This window comes from Ylistrum balloti, unplaced genomic scaffold (assembly GCF_031769215.1).
Source record: "Ylistrum balloti isolate Yb309-2 unplaced genomic scaffold, AGI_CSIRO_Ybal_v1 Utg370714, whole genome shotgun sequence".
Taxonomy (NCBI): Eukaryota; Metazoa; Mollusca; class Bivalvia; order Pectinida; family Pectinidae; genus Ylistrum; species Ylistrum balloti.
The window spans coordinates 1,108,989-1,125,641 of NW_026782426.1; the positions used below are offsets into that span (position 1 = coordinate 1,108,989).

The window sequence follows — 16,653 nt, forward strand, 5'->3', positions numbered from 1 at the left end:
GAGAGCCCCTCTGTGGCCGAGGCAAGCTTGGTTTCAGGAGCTCTTGTCGTTTCTGGTGGAGGAGCCCTTGGCTCTCCCCACCAGACCGAATCTCCTTCGCCAGCCTTGGCCCAGAACGACACACTCTTGACCAGAGATCCTCCACCTTCACGCGCTGAGGCTATCTCTGGAAGCCACGCCAAGGCAGGCTTTTCTCAAGAGGTGTCCGATTGCATTGAGCAATCAATCAGGGCTTCCTCTTCTGCCGTCTACCAGTCACGTTGGATGATCTTCTGTGATTGGTGTGTCGGCAAGGAAGCTTATTCATTCGAAGCCTCTGCATTTGATTGCGGAATTCCTAATCTCTCTGTTTAGGTACCGCTATCTGCCACCTGGCACTATTGCTGGCTATCGTACAGCTATTGCCAGAGTTCTTGCTTGTTATGGCAGGAAGGAGATCGGTTAGTCCTCCTCTCTTTCTGCCCTAATCAGAGGCTTTGCTATGAATAGAGTTGTTTTTAGCGAAGAATCAGGTTCCGGGGTTCTCGCACGATCCCATCAGGATCCTGGCTGTGACTAGCTCGGAGGAGCGAGATAGGTTGCTTTGTCCTTGTCGGGCTCTTAGGTTTTATCTTGATAAAACCAGGGGGGGGGGGCGGGGCTCTCGATCCCGTCTGTTTTGCCCATTAAACAGGGGCAACGAGATATCTCCTCCCAGTCGGTTTCCAGGTGGGTTTGCCAGGTGATTTAGTATGCTTACGAGCATTTTGATGATCTGGCTCGGGCGAGAGTGAAAGCGCGGTCTCACGAGGTCAGGGCCCTTGCTTCATCCTGGGCCCTTCTCTCAATGAGTCCTCCTTTCAGGAGGTCATGTCTGCAGTATTCTGGCAGGGCAGGGATACCTTAACAGATTTTTATCTGTGATCCCTAGCTTCCCACTCAGAAGGCCTGTATCATTGGGACCTTTGGTGGTGGCATAGTCAGTGGCTGGGCCTCCTCGTTAGCCCCGGGCCATGTCTTTCCGTACGGCGGCATGTGGGTACACCTGCTCTTTCACAGAGAGGTCCCTTCCTTCACTTTAGCACTCTGTTCTCCCTCCCTACTACTTTGGTTGTGCTGAAGGGGCTGCCTGGCTTCTAGTCACCACTACGGTAAGACGAATTCGCATACTAAAGTTATGGTAATTATTACTGAAATGAAATTGAGGTTTTTTAATGTAAAACCAATTTTCATGATGTAATACTTACCATAACTTTATGGAGTCCCACCCTATCCTCCCCTCTTCCTTATCTGCCTGGCTGCCCCTCTGTGGGGTTTACGCCATAAAGGTTATTAGAGGAAGGGAGATCACTCTGCGTTCCTGTCGTGATGGCTCATGGATCGTTCTGTACTTGGGTAAATAATGCATTTTCCTCAAAAACCAAACAATTCCAATTTTGTGATACCGAGTTGATTTGTGTGTAATGATTTGTGACAGCATAGAAGTTAGTTTCACTGCATAATATCTTTTTTTTTGTGTTGTACTTCAGCGGAGACAGAAAAGACACAAGCAATCATGTCCCTTTCAGCTTTGATTAAGTATTTGGAGGTAATTTGTAGTATGATATAGTTAATAAAGACCCAGTGGTGTTTGAAAATAGTGTTGAAACTACAGTTTCTGAAAACATCAGGCTGATAATTGTTTGCCTGTTTGTAGCGTTAACAAGAGAGAAATCTGAAATATTGCTCACAAATATTACTCCCATGTTTTGTGAAATACTTATATCTTTATCTTGGAAACTCAGTATGGAATGTCTGAATGAAAATAAAAACATTTCATGATTAAAATCCCATTATGCATATAAGAAGTTCAGGGAGATATATACATTAGTAGCTATGCAGATTTATTGACTTGAATCTGTTCCTTTGGATTAGTTGCTGTCAGATGAAGAAAACTTTGGTCAGTTCAGCTTGTCCCTGTTTGATTTGAGTCAGTACATGAAGCTGGATGCTGCAGCTGTGAGGGCCTTGAATCTATTGCCCAGCACTGTGGAAGGTTTGTGCAGTGTGTGAAAAGAGTTGTAGTATAAAATGTTAAATGTACATTAGAAACAACAAATGTATGCCAACTAAGATCCTGGAATGAGTTTGTGAATAAACAACATTTGAATAAGACTGATAACCATATTCATTAGTTCCCAAATGGCATCTCTGGAGGAACTGCACACTTTCATTTCATCATTGTGTTCCTAAGGAATATCTCCTTTATATTATGCTGCCTATGATTGCCTTTGGATTGCAAATTTGGCCCATACTGTGAGTGAAAAACATATGCTACTAAAGTCTTCAAATAGAATGTGAGGCCCAGTTTTTATTTAGTCTTTAACGTTTTGGTTAATGGCTGTTAAATAGTTGTGAATTTGAGGACGTTGACATCTTATTGTTTCCTTTCCTGACTAATAGTTACATAGTGAAGAGGTCATGATCTTAACTTTAAGATATCATTGTTTCCATTTAGAAATTTCCAACAGTTTTATCTGATAATATATGCTAAGTTGTGTGTTTTTCTTTCAAAGGTGGAAATAAGAACCAGAGTATACTTGGATTACTAAATAAGTGTAAAACAGCTCAAGGTCAAAGGTTACTGTCTCAGTGGGTCAAACAACCCCTTGTGGATCTGAATAAAATTGGTATGATATAATAGCAAACATTGTTAGATGTTGCAGCAAAATACTGCAAAGGTTTTTTTTGAAGGTTTCTATTTTCCGTTTCTGAGGATGAAATTTAGATTTAAATGATATATATATATATATTGAAATTAGAATCATTAAAAGAATTTTACAACTTTCTTACAGAAAAAAAATGAATAAATCTTTACAGTATGTTGCAGTCAAAGTTTAAAATTCCAAAATGTTACAGAAATATTGAACAAATTGTCCACCTCCTTAGACCATTTCTGTAATTTGTTATACAATTGAGATTTCAAGTGTTGTTACTACATATATTTATATGAGGTACTGGTAGACAAAATAAATTGAAAAATTTCAAAATAATTGTGGATTGTGTTGACTCAAAAATTGAGTTGAGTTGATAATCTCTGGATAATGAAGTCATGTCCAGAATGTTATGACTTAAATTAAAAGATGTAATATTTTGATATACAATAACTGAATGATTTTTTACATTATCATTAAACAATTCTAGAGGAGCGTCTAAATGTGGTACAAGTGTTTGTAGAAGATACAGAACTAAGACAGACTTTACAGGATGAACAATTAAGAAAAATTCCAGATTTCCAGAGGTTAGCTAAAAAGTTTCAGAGAAAGAGAGCTACATTACAGGTAAGTCAAACAAAACATCAAACATCTCAAACCTTCATGCATTTCAGTTTTGGCAGCATTGTCAATCTGACTGCTTTATTTGCTTTATGAAGTTGGAAGCGATACATACACAACTAAAACTGGTAACATCTGTTATGCTGTCCTGATACAATGTGGGTGGATTTCCTTAGACATATATCATGGTTATGCAATTAAAAGAGTGTACACATGACCTTCAAATGTGGCCATTCCCAAAAATTTGAAATCAGCCAAAGTATTTATCTGTAGGGTATAGAAAAAAGGTTAAATCAGTGTGATGCTAATGATTTAGTGTATGTTTTGTAATGAAGTCTTTGGAATCCATTTTGAAAAAAGACACAAACCCAATATAAAACACTGTAAATCTTGATTTTAAGTTTTTAAGATATAGGCACTACATACTGATTTCAGATGCATTTTTGAAATTTCCATGAACAGTTCTGATTAAAACAATCCTGATCTCTTTTTGCATTAAGCAATGAAACAAACTTGCTCTCCTACCTGTGTTGTGTTTTATAATGCTAATTGCAAAAAACATTTTGTTTCCTTTTCATTTAAATGGTCTCAAAATGTTTTATATCAAATGGAATGAAAGTGTTTTCTTCTCTTTATTAATCAGAAACCTTGATAGGACAGTATTGTATATCTGTAATTTGTAAAGATCTGTGGTGACATTTTCTGTGTTGAAAGTACATAAACTACTTCCTTCATTTTTTTTTTTTTTCAAAAGTTTTTCAAGTTTTGTCATAAAGATAGGTGAATAATGGGAAAGTTTCTAGACTGCCTAATTTGTTTCAGGATTGCTACAGGGTATACCAGGCCTTAGACAAGATGCCATATCTTCTGGAGGTATTGGAGAAACATGAAGGAGAGCACCAGTCATTACTTATGGAGCTATTCACTAACCCAGCAAAGGCAAGTGTCTGGAGTTAAACAAGCATTGAACCTTAGCTATGTACAGAATGTGTATAGAACTTACAGAGAAGATTCATTGGCATACAACATAGAACTGATAAGCTTGCTGAAAGCAAAGGTCAGCTTTGAAATACAGAAAAAACTGATAGATATAACAGGGATGGAAATCAGCCATGAACACACAAAAAATCCACACCGCATACTGATATGTCAACACTAACTTCCACTTATACACTTGAAAACAGACAGGTGCTCATGGCTTCTGCTTCATTGCGATATCCGACATGAAGGAAATTAAAATGAAACCTGTCAATTTCTTAACAGTTGTACATATAATTGATTCAAAACATATTTTCAATAACCCAAACAGGCCCCTGTCTTTGCCAATTGTTAGTTTTCCGTCTGTCTAGTTTCAGTCAGGATTTCAAACACTTCGTCCAGGTTTTGCATGATACTCACTCAGACAGTTTGCATTAATATATACATTAATTATCTTATTTATTAATTTTGTTTATAAATAAATTGTCAAATCCTTTTTGTGTCAGTTTTGAGTACCAGATAATTCTGACACACAATGATGATGGCCCCATAGAATCTTTGATTTTTCCATGAAAAAAAATTGAAAATCCTCTAGCTATGTAATGTGTGCATCCCCAACTTTGGACTTGTATTTTCTCAAAATATTTTTAGTGTACATTGCTTCTTATTTCAAAAAGTAATGGAACAATATTTGACATTTGGCAAAAATACAACAGCGATCCCGTACAAAGTTCATTTTTTTTGAGATTTTTAGATCCATTTATGTTTTGCTTCAGGAATTATTGATGGACTTTGCCAAGTTCCAGGAAATGATTGAAACAACCATGGACCTTGCCCAAGTAGAAAACCATGATTTTGTTATCAAAGCTGATTTTGATGAAGGCCTTGCAGGTACTTTGTAGGAGAGAACTATTGTAATATACACATATATGGTAATCTGTATATCTGATTGAGTGGAATATTGGCCAGTATTAACTTATGGAAAAATTATTGTGTCCTTTTTGGTATGAAGCATTTTTAAAGTATCAAAGTGGTGCTATTAAATCCTGAAGTTTTTTTTAAATGTCCTAGAAGTTTGTACCATTTAAATGTAACCTGGAATTGGTATATGTGCACATTATGTCTGAGTCATTTAAAAATTCAGGAGATTGAAAACAATCAGCAGAATTAAGCACCCTTATTTAATATGCCTAAATATCTAGCTATCAGTTTGGAGATCAATCTTATTCTTAGATTAAACATTTATAACTATATCTGAATTCATTTGAAAATAGGAATAACATTGGGCAGTAATCTACTGGAAATGAGACGGACAAAAGTACACATATTACCTTTTGCTCTTGAAAATTTCTGAAAAGAAAAGGAAAATGAGATTCAAAATTCATCTTTCCTTTGTAAAATCCCTCTCCCCAAAACCAAAGGTAACAGAATTGGTTTGGTAGATATAGAATTTTTCTCAAAACAGATAGGTTCAGTAGTTGCTAGTGTGTAGAACATAACAAAATGATTACCTGAAAAAAAAAATCACAGACCAAGATTTCTGTTTCTCTATTATGAAAGTAGATTCTTCGGTACTAGTAAACTTTCAAAGATTTGCTAAATGGAGTTCAGCATGGTGTAGAAACCAAATTTAAATTTTAAATGTTGTTAAAATGTGTTTATCCATCAGTTGTAAGAATTTAGTGAGGAAAGTAACTGATCACCTAATCTGGAGGAACAGCTAATAATAAATGGATACTTACTAAAACTTGTGATTGATAACATTTGGTTTCAGCCCTCAGAGAAAAAATTGATGAGCTTGAAGATGGTATCAAAGGCCAGATGAATAAGGTTAGAGCCAATTTTCAATTTAATGATGTTACAATATTAAAAATATTCACATAACAAATGAATAGTCCATATATAAAACAAAACTGACTAGGGATACATGATATATTAAGTATCATGAGGCAACTTTCGCAGTGTATGTTAATATTTATGTAAGATATGTATAACTTTTAATACAGCTTAAATCAGTCTGTGTTTTAAATTTTTTTTTTAATTAATCTGCATTTTAAACATGTTGTTTAGTATCAGCAATGAAAGAAGAACAGACTGTTAATAAATGCAAACAGATTTAAAAATTAGATCATTCACATGATATGATGATGTATTCCCACAATATTTTCACATTATCTGAAGAAAAGACAAGATTGAAAAGGGCAATGCTCCTTGCATGCCACTTCTAAATCTGCCTTTAATTGTAAATGACATGCACATTGACTGATATGATCTATTTTATACAGATGGATTATAAATGTTAATTGTTACTTTTAAATTAGGTAACCAGCTTTTCTTCAGTTTTGTATTCATGTTAACCTTTGAAACGTTCAACCTGTAACTTGTTTTGTCACATTCTTTGCTAGAAATTTCAACAGAAGTATTTAGACAAATATTGATATGGAAGATAAGAAATTTTATCTGCTTTGAATTGGTGAAAAATCCTTATATTTTGATATGTGGACAAAAAGAAGAGAAGATTCAATCTTATCAGAAGGATTATTGATGATTTATGTTTTAGGTGGCAAGAGATTTGGGAGTCGAACCAAATAAAGTCCTCAAGCTTGAGAGCAACAGCCAGCTGGGATACTTTTTCAGAGTCACACGCAAGGTAAAACTGTGAGAAACAAATTTTCAGCATTTGGCTGTTTTTCTTGTCAGTATACTATCAGTATCTTAATCCTTTCAAAAAAAAGGAAGAAAATCAAGCATTAAAGTGTTTTTAATGATGACTGACTAGAGAAGGGATTATTTATGTATTATTGAATTGATGAGGTTTTATCAAAATTAAGACTTGGAAACCTAGTGAACTGAACATACTGGTTTATAAAATCCTGTATTGATTACACATTGTTTGTGTATAAGATGTATATTAAAGTTATATATTATAAATTGAGAAACCTGAAATCAAAATTCTTTTCCCACACAGGAAGAAAAGGCGCTGCGGAACAACAAAAACTACATGACAATTGACACAAAGAAGGATGGTGTTCGTTTCCATAACAATGCTGTTCGCCGCATGAATGAGGAATACCTGAAGGCAAAGGAAGACTATAATGAGCAACAAAAGAGTGTGGTGTTGGAGATCATTACTATAGCAGGTGGAATACTGTTTTACGATTGTACAATCTATACTAATATCAATCTTTGTGAGTCTCATGGACTTCTGTTTCCAAAAAATAACTTGTTTTTTTGGTATCAGGTTTAATGCTTTAATTTGATGTTAGTAGGTTAGACGTTACATGGTCTGGTAAAAATTATGAAAAAGTGTTATCTATACAAATAAATAGAAGCTAACAAAAGTCTGTCCGGGTCTATTCAAGTAAACACTGATTTGACCACAGGATATGTCCATCCATGGTAGAGTTTACAGTGTATTACTTCTACACAAGAGATGGTAACCCATAGACTTTGTTTCTTTCAGTTGACTTTGAACAAATTTAATGTATTGCTTTTGAAATTTGTAAATAAAAATGTTATATAATATTCTCATCAAACAATCATCTGCTGACCAGGTCCATATTGGCTAATTTGGCAATTAGAGGATGCTTTATGAAAATACTAGTGAGATCCTGGCGATCAAATATCTATGACTGAAATTAGAATTTGTTCAACAGACATAGCATCACATCTGTTTTCATTCTTTTAACTGTGATATCAATATGAGTTTGATCCATTTGTTCCCTCATACTGTGTGTATATTCTTCAGAATTTTATCATCAGAATGTTGATAAGTTGTTGGTAAGCTCAGAAGTTGCCATCATATTCAATCTTGGCATTTTTAGAAGACATGTTAGATATATCTTTCTAAAAACTTTGTGTAAATGTTTCACCTTGTTTGGTCCCTAGTTGTGACTACTCCATTTTGAGACTGATTAGAAATCAAAATAGCTGAAAGGCAGCCAGCTTTGAGTTCATATTTTAAACGTGTTATTGCTATTTCTTGGGTAAAACACTAAATTGGCCCTTCTGAAATTTCGTAATGTAAGTTTGCCTTGGTCCCCATTGGTGACTGCTCCATTTTAGACTGATCAGAAAAAGAAAGTGTCCGATGTATTATAATACAATTGGATTTTGACTATAGAAAATGGTTATTTCTATTTCTTGAGAAACAGAAAAAAAGTTCTTCCTCAAATTTTGTATGAAGTTGTTCTTTTGTTCCTAGTAATGAATTTCAAGATAGATTAGAAAAATTCATATGGCTTATAGATGGCTATCTTAAATTTTGATATCAGAAAGCACATGAAAGATTAATTTCAAGTTTTTACAATTTTCCTTATGGTATGATGTTACCATCTTATTTATTAACCTTCTTATACAAGAAATATTTACACTACAAAAGCAAAGAAAGGAAAAGGTAAAACTAGCAGGCAACCAATAAAGATATTTTTATTATATGTTGTTTTATTTGTTTTCAGCGGGATATGTAGAACCAATGTTACTGCTGAATGACATCATCGCCCAGTTAGATGTACTTGTGAGTTTTGCCCATGTTGCTGTGTCTGCACCTGTTGCTTATGTACGACCTAATCTATTAGCCAAAGGTAATTCTCCTATTTATGGATTAGGCTGTTATGAATTCATTACTGACATTCTTCAAATTAAAACCTGTTGTCACATCAGTTTTTAAAAGTTTGCAATTTTTTTTTTTTTTTTTCTTTTTGAATTTGGAAACTCACAATCCCAGTTAATTATGAAGCCAAATAGTTTTACCTATATTTTTCATACATTATTTTTCATCATTAAAGGAAGTGGTGTAATTCAGCTGACAGAGGCTAGACACCCTTGTTTGGAAATGCAGGATGATGTTGCATTTATACCTAATGATGCTAGTTTTGCAAAAGGTATGTTTCTGATATTATTCTCTTCACCTTAATGCTTGTAAGATCCTAGAATCAGATTGATCAGACCATCCTTGGGTAAAAGGATTTTGTTTTTTATCAATGGAGGATCTAGCTTCCATAAGGGTATCGGGGCAATTAAGGCTGATTAGTGACAATAGATAAATATGTTTAAATGACATTTTGTGATATATAGTCTTGCAGTAAAAATGCCATGGTTTTAAATGCCATATAACATTGCTCTAAACAAAAAACGTATTGTTACAATTGTTGAAAATGGTGATATACTTTGCTTACAGACAAACAGATGTTCCATATCATAACTATACTTTGCTTACAGACAAACAGATGTTCCATATCATAACTATGCTTTGCTTACAGACAAACAGATGTTCCATATCATAACTATACTTTGCTTACAGACACACAGATGTTCCATATCATAACTATACTTTGCTTACAGACAAACAGATGTTCCATATCATAACTATACTTTGCTTACAGACAAACAGATGTTCCATATCATAACTATGCTTTGCTTAAAGACAAACAGATGTTCCATATCATAACTATGCTTTGCTTACAGACAAACAGATGTTCCATATCATAACTATATTTTGCTTACAGACAAACAGATGTTCCATATCATAACTATGCTTTGCTTACAGACAAACAGATGTTCCATATCATAACTATACTTTGCTTACAGACAAACAGATGTTCCATATCATAACTGGTCCAAATATGGGAGGAAAATCAACCTACATCCGCTCTGTAAGTGTTTTACATCCCTCTGTGTAGCTAATGCTCATTTCAGAAGTTCTCGGGAATAACAAATTTAATACAGTGTGTAACCAGACTTGGTATATAGCTATATCAAATAGTTGATATCTTAATTATCCATCATTGAAAAACATCTTCCAGATTGTATGTTTCTGCAAAATTAAGGATGCTGAGTAGTTTGACTTAGAAGTTTTGCATAAAAATCAGTTTCTCATGAAGTACAAGTGCCATTTCAATAAAACTTGGAATATTAACCCACTAAATAGATTCCATGAATTTTAATTTTAATTATTTTTTTTCTTTATTTTTGGAACAAGAGATGTTATGAAATTATTACGTCATTATGGCTTGTTCTATTTTCTTCAGATTTGGTTTATAGTCAAACTGATGCAAGCGCTGTGAAATACCAAACATCAGATTTTTCTCTTTCCTCTTGGGAAAAGTTATGTTTTTGGCATGAAAATAAATGTCATCTTACTTAATATTTAGAATTTAAGTACCAACAAAATTTTCATGTTTTACAATGCATCAATATTTAAGCTTTACAACAGATATAGATATAATTTTAGTGTAGTTTGCATCTTGCTTAAAAATTGCATACTGACCAAGTGGGAGAGCAAAGACATCTATTCATAATTTTTAGATTAGTATGCGAAATTAAAAATCACGCTTTCTCAATCACACCCACTACAGCCTTTTCAATATTTATAACCTCTGCATTCAAAGTTGAAGGGGTTATTTGTGTGATTGTGTGCAAGATATCTCATCTTTAGCCCTGAACAGATTTTCTTTAAATTTAAGCCATAAAAATATGATATATTTTATTCCTGGATTAAGTTTTGTGGTCTTCTTTTGCAGTTAAAAGGTCAAAAGTCACGTTTAATCACTATTTAAATAATCATGAAGTTAAACCTGGCTGTCCTTGTTTATTTTTATGTTAATTTGCACACACCCACTAAGGTATATGTATTTTGATATCAATGTTACTTATTAACCCATGCAGGTAGGAGTAGTAGTACTGCTGGCACAGATGGGCTGCTATATTCCTTGTGCTGAGGGAGAGATCACTATTGTTGACAGCATACTTGCACGTGTAGGAGCAGGTGACAGTCAGCTAAAAGGAGTTTCTACATTCATGGCAGAGATGTTGGAGACTGCCTCAATCCTCAGGGTAATCAAATTGTTATTCAGTATGTTATATTTTCCAAAAAAAAAAAAAAAAAAAAGAAATCGTAAATGGATTTATTTATTATTATTATTTAATAGATAGAATTTAAATGGTTCAAACCAATGATAAACAGGCAGAATGGAGATTTGTGTGTTTTTTTAATTTAGTTTAGTTTCTCTATTATTCTTAGTTTTATTTTTTGTATTGACTCTGAAGCATAGATCAATTGGACATTTTATTCCTATCAATATTGACTTTATAGTAGAATTAACCAGTGCCTAACCCACTAAATAATTTGAATTTTTCACATGGTTTCAGTTGTTGGTTTACTTCACATTACAAACTAAATAACATAAAAGCAGCAATTTTTCAATCTTTTAGTCTGCAACAGAAGATTCCTTGATTATCATAGATGAGTTAGGAAGAGGAACGTCCACCTATGATGGGTTTGGTCTGGCATGGGCTATTTCTGAGTAAGTGATCTCCCCTTGATTCAGCCTTTCAATCAAGTCACCAACTTTTGGACTGAAATCAGTATGCTTTAGCTACCCAAAATCTTACAGATTTTAATTTACTCTGACATTTTTAAATTGCAAAAAGATCTCGAAAGTTTATTTTCTTCTCAATTTTTAAAAAGTAATATTTCATTGACCAGAATCACAATGGTGACTTAATCCTGCTAACATAATCATAGAACTATAGCACATGAAGGAGACCCAGTTATATGAACTTGATTCAGGAATTATGATTTTATCAAAGACATAAAAATAACAAGCATAAAACAGTATTATGTTACAATGAATTGTGGAAGAGAATACAATCAATCCGTTCATCTGGTTTTTTTTTTTAGACACATTGCAACCAAAATTAAGGCCTTTTGTCTGTTCGCTACTCATTTTCATGAGTTAACAGCACTGTCAGATGTTGTTCCTACTGTCAACAACCTTCATGTGACTGCCCTGACAACCAACGACACTCTCACTTTGCTGTACAGGGTCAAGCCAGGTATGGGAGATGTATTATAGTCTTTGTTGAATTTGTATATTCATACATTTAAATTTACAAGCCCATTCATCAACCAAGCAAATAACAGTTTCAGTTTTGGCCTCCCTAGACATCCTCAAAGTAATGTCTTGCTCTGTACATGTCTCCTCTGCACCATTTGAGTATGATATGGTATGAGTTTGAAACATCAAACATCCTTCGCACTACCTTCAGTATAGGAATGCTATTGGGAGAAAAATGCATCCTGTCATGCTGACATTACAGTTTTTTCCCCTAATAGTTTACTGTCATTAAACACAATCATTAAATGAGACGTTTTCAAAAGGTAGCACAAAATATGGTTTTCAGTCATTGTTTTTGCTGAAGTTAAACATCTTAAATGGCTGAAGGTGACACATAGAATTTAGGCCCATGGACTTATAGACTACATTACCAGCAGGTGTTTATTGTGCTGTGATAGGTCAATGTGACATGCTGCAAAAATCTGCTTTCCAGAAAATTAAAATTTTCCTAAATTATAAAATGTTTTGATATGATATTATCAACTTGAGTTTGATCAAAATTAAATTGCAAGCCACCAAACGTAGGTCACGGTTACAGTATTAGAGGTCATGGTCAAATTTTATGTGACATCGCATTATGCTCATATCTTAGCACAGAATCAAACTGATATCATAATGGGACTGTTTTATACATATGTAAGAAATCAGTTTTCACTATGAGATTTGTCATGCTTCTATGGTCAATAGTGAAAAGGTAAGATTACTTTGTTAATTTGTTTTTCAAGGTGTGTGTGATCAGAGCTTTGGTATCCATGTGGCAGAGTTGGCTCATTTCCCTAAGAATGTTATAGAGGTGAGTTGATGGTATGTCCATATTGATCCTGACTGACCCTGAGAGGCTGATGGGCAGGGCCAAAATTAGTCAATTTCAAAAATCTCCTTCTCAACACCCAGATATGGTAGAATCAAATGCTCTGTATGAATGGAAGCAAAATGGGACTCATTTCTTCCTGGGAAGGAAATCTATTTTAAACTTTTTATTTAATTTTCATAGAAAAACATTGGTTATTTCTCCTGGAAACTTTGTAAGAATTATTAGTATAGGATGGCGGTTTTGATGGCATGCATGTATTGACAGTGGCTTACTATATTTAGTGTCACAATTTCTGTTTCATGACCCTTGATAACTATCCTTTAACCTTTATATTCTATATTGCTTATCTCAGGTTAACGTCAAGGCCACTAGACCTCTTGTTAATGTAAGGTTATCTCTGGTTAACGTCAAGGCCACTAGACCTCTTGTTAATGTAAGGTTATCTCTGTCAAAACAATATTTAGGTATTCAGAATGTTATGGAGAGGAGATACTTGCTGTCTAATTAGTAGCTAAATATTTGAGTTCCTTTTTAGAAAGCTGCCTCTGTCAGTACCTAAAAAGGGTGTTTGACTGACTGGTATTGATCAACTAAAACTATAACTGTTATACAGTTTGTAATACATATATGTAATGCTTTCAGAAATGTGAAGGAAAACTGTGTATTTGTTGGTATTTACAATAACTTTGATAAAAAAATGTATACATATGATAATGTGTAGTCAAACAGCATGTAAAAATGCTACTGATAAATTAACACTGATCATTTATGTTTATCTTCTGCATCCTAGTTATTTATATCTAGATTGATTAAGACTGTATTTGGGAAACTTCGATGTTTATTAGAGCAGGGCCCCAGAAAATAGAGATTTTTTTTTAATAAATACCTACTTAATTCATTGTTCTGGTGAAACTTTTAATATTTCTACACCGAGTTTAGTTTGATGATTCAGGTATGTGGTCAAGATTTGATCATTTACATATGAATATTTGGTTATTACTATCAACTTCAAACATATTTGAACTAATTTTTCAGTTTGCCAAGAACAAAGCAAGTGAGCTCGAAGATTTTCAGAATGTCTGTCTGTCAGGTACAGACTTGGAAGGTGATTCAGAACCAGCTGTCAAGAAACGCAAACTTGTAAAAGAGGTAGGTTCATATAAAGAATGTGAGGTTTATAGGAAATTCTCTGCACATGAGCATTTGTAGACCACTTTGTTTTGATGGAACTTCCACCTTTAATACTGCAGATATATTCAAACCACAACGATAAATAAATCTTTGTTCATTGTCACTTGATTTAATGGATAATATAGTACACTTTTAACTGAAATTGACTAGTGCTCAAGGTTTATATGAAATTCTTATGGTTATTTTTTTATTTATTTAGTGCCCACGAAGTCCACAAAAACATAAGCTGTAGGGCATTTAATTAATTTACAGTATTATATTTTATGAACTGAAGTGTCTTAAGTTAAAATTATCATCAGTCACCAAGATGTTTTTTCTGTATCTGATACTTCCAGGTTATTAATAGCTGAGCATACAAAAATAATATAGCCTAATATGAAGATTCCATTTGAAGATAAAATATTTTAAATACTTAAGACGTCTGAGGAAATGACAGAGCTGTATGTAATAATGGGCCGCATTCACTGCCAACTGTATTGTGAACATAGTAGAAATCAAGGGATAAATGACAGAGCTGTGTGTAATAATGGGTCACATTCACTGCCAACTGTATTGTGAACGTAGAAGAAATCAAGGGAGATCTACTGCATCAATTAAATGCTTTAAACCTTTAATTATTTTACTCTTCATATCTTTATTTTCAGTTTTCTTGGAATGTATATACTTATGCTGAACATTTTTTCTGCTATTTATTTGACATAGAAATCTTATGTGTTAAAGGGCTGTTGAAATGTCATCATCCAAAGTCAGTGTTCCTTGTAAAATGTTAGAAAAAGTGAAAGCAATTTGACTTGTTCTTGACATAGTTTCCTCATTGCTGTAACTATGTTAGAAAAAGTGAAAGCAATTTGACTTGTTCTTGACATAGTTTCCTCATTGCTGTAACTATCTTGATGAAAATGATTTCAAATATAAATTGTAACCACAACATGTTTACATACTTTGTTTGTAACAGTAATAAGATGTGTAAAATGCTTCATTTGACATTTTTAGGAAGGTGAGGAGATCATCAAAGATTTTCTATCAAAAGTGAAAAAATTGCCACTATCCAGTTTATCCCCTGAAGATGCTATCACAGAACTCAACAAGCTAAAGGCCTGTGTAAAGGAGAAGAATAACCCTTATGTTGAGGATGTGATTTCAAGAGGCAAGTGAGACAATCACAGTATGTATGTGTAATGGAGAAATTTTTATCATAAACCAACATCATTTGAGATGGCTGTTCTTTACAGTGAAAGATGGAATGCGGATGAACTCAAGCAGAAAATGAGACACTTGCCTTCATGCTGTAAGTGTAATGAAGAAAGTTGTGTCTTAATCCAGTGAGGTGGCTGTCATGCACTTAGGAAGGTGAAGCAGATATATCTGCAGTGCTGACAGAGGCACTGCTTTTGCCCATTAGAGGAAGTGCTGTCTGGAGGCTGTGGAGGTGACAGTTTTTGCTAATGTCCGTAAATATCACAGCAGGTGATACCATTGTGATGAAAGATGGACAATAAGTAGCTTTAAATCTTTTTATGCTTGCACCAATTCGGAGGGGAACATAATACAGTGTTCCCCATCCTGTTCTGAGTCAGTGTCATATCTTCAGAATCTCTCAACAGATTAGATTCATTTTCGCCCCATAGTAATATAATACTAAGTTCACTAGTCAGGGTTTACATATCAAAGGTCACATTTAACATCTTCTTGAACTCAGGGAATGGTTGTAAAATCAATTATTGTACAAACTCAAAATAAGTATGGATTGGAATGTGAATTAGTTTGAACTAAATGAACCTTTAAATTTCTGGAATTATGAATTAAAAAGAACTGTGAAACATTTTATCTTTAATATTTAAAAGTTTTTGTACATCATGTAACAAATTATGATATTGAAAGGAATTTACTTGATTTACTTGAATGTAGTACACATATATATATGTACTGGTTTTCATTTTGCAGATCATGAGATGTGATTAAAGTTTGGTTTGTGAAAACTTATCTAAACAGCTTGTTACTGTTGAGGTGGACAAAATTTGTTGTGGAAAGCTATAAATGAACCTTTTGAGATAGTTTTGAAATGAGGTGTTATGAATGGTAAATCAATCAATATAAATCATTATTTGATGTCTGATTGCAATAAGAATATAGTACATGTGATTTTATGGACATCAGCTTGGTTCATACCAGTGATGTGATAAGTGCTTCATGATAACCATTTACCCAGGTGTGTACAATGCATCATGGTATTGTATGGTTATCTATTTAACCAAGTAGATAAATAAAATCTTCAAAATCTTATTGATGTTTATTGCTTGTTTATTTTTTCAAGACATAGTAGACTTTTAAAATCACCTGTTGTCTGGTAGTTCTGTCCACTTGTTTTGTATGTATATATTTCAATCTTTTGTTGCTTGTTGATCTTGTTATATTTGGAAGTAATAGGATAAATGTATTTTATTGAAGATTGACAGTAGCATCCCTGATTCTAGAACCA

General features: G+C 33.8%; 1 protein-coding gene across 1 annotated transcript; it reads left to right on the forward strand.

Moving 5' to 3' along the window:
* Positions 1-1,506: 1,506 nt before the first annotated feature.
* Positions 1,507-15,575, forward strand: LOC132557743 (DNA mismatch repair protein Msh2-like). Its single transcript, XM_060222264.1, has 18 exons — positions 1,507-1,567; positions 1,894-2,014; positions 2,535-2,648; positions 3,163-3,299; positions 4,116-4,232; positions 5,048-5,162; positions 6,046-6,101; positions 6,832-6,921; positions 7,240-7,411; positions 8,729-8,854; positions 9,059-9,154; positions 9,861-9,925; positions 10,938-11,105; positions 11,484-11,575; positions 11,953-12,107; positions 12,895-12,962; positions 14,019-14,132; positions 15,168-15,575. Exons 1-18 carry the CDS (start codon positions 1,535-1,537, stop codon positions 15,327-15,329), a joined length of 2,001 nt encoding a protein of 666 aa, XP_060078247.1. The 5' UTR covers positions 1,507-1,534; the 3' UTR covers positions 15,330-15,575.
* The last annotated feature ends 1,078 nt before the right edge of the window (positions 15,576-16,653 follow it).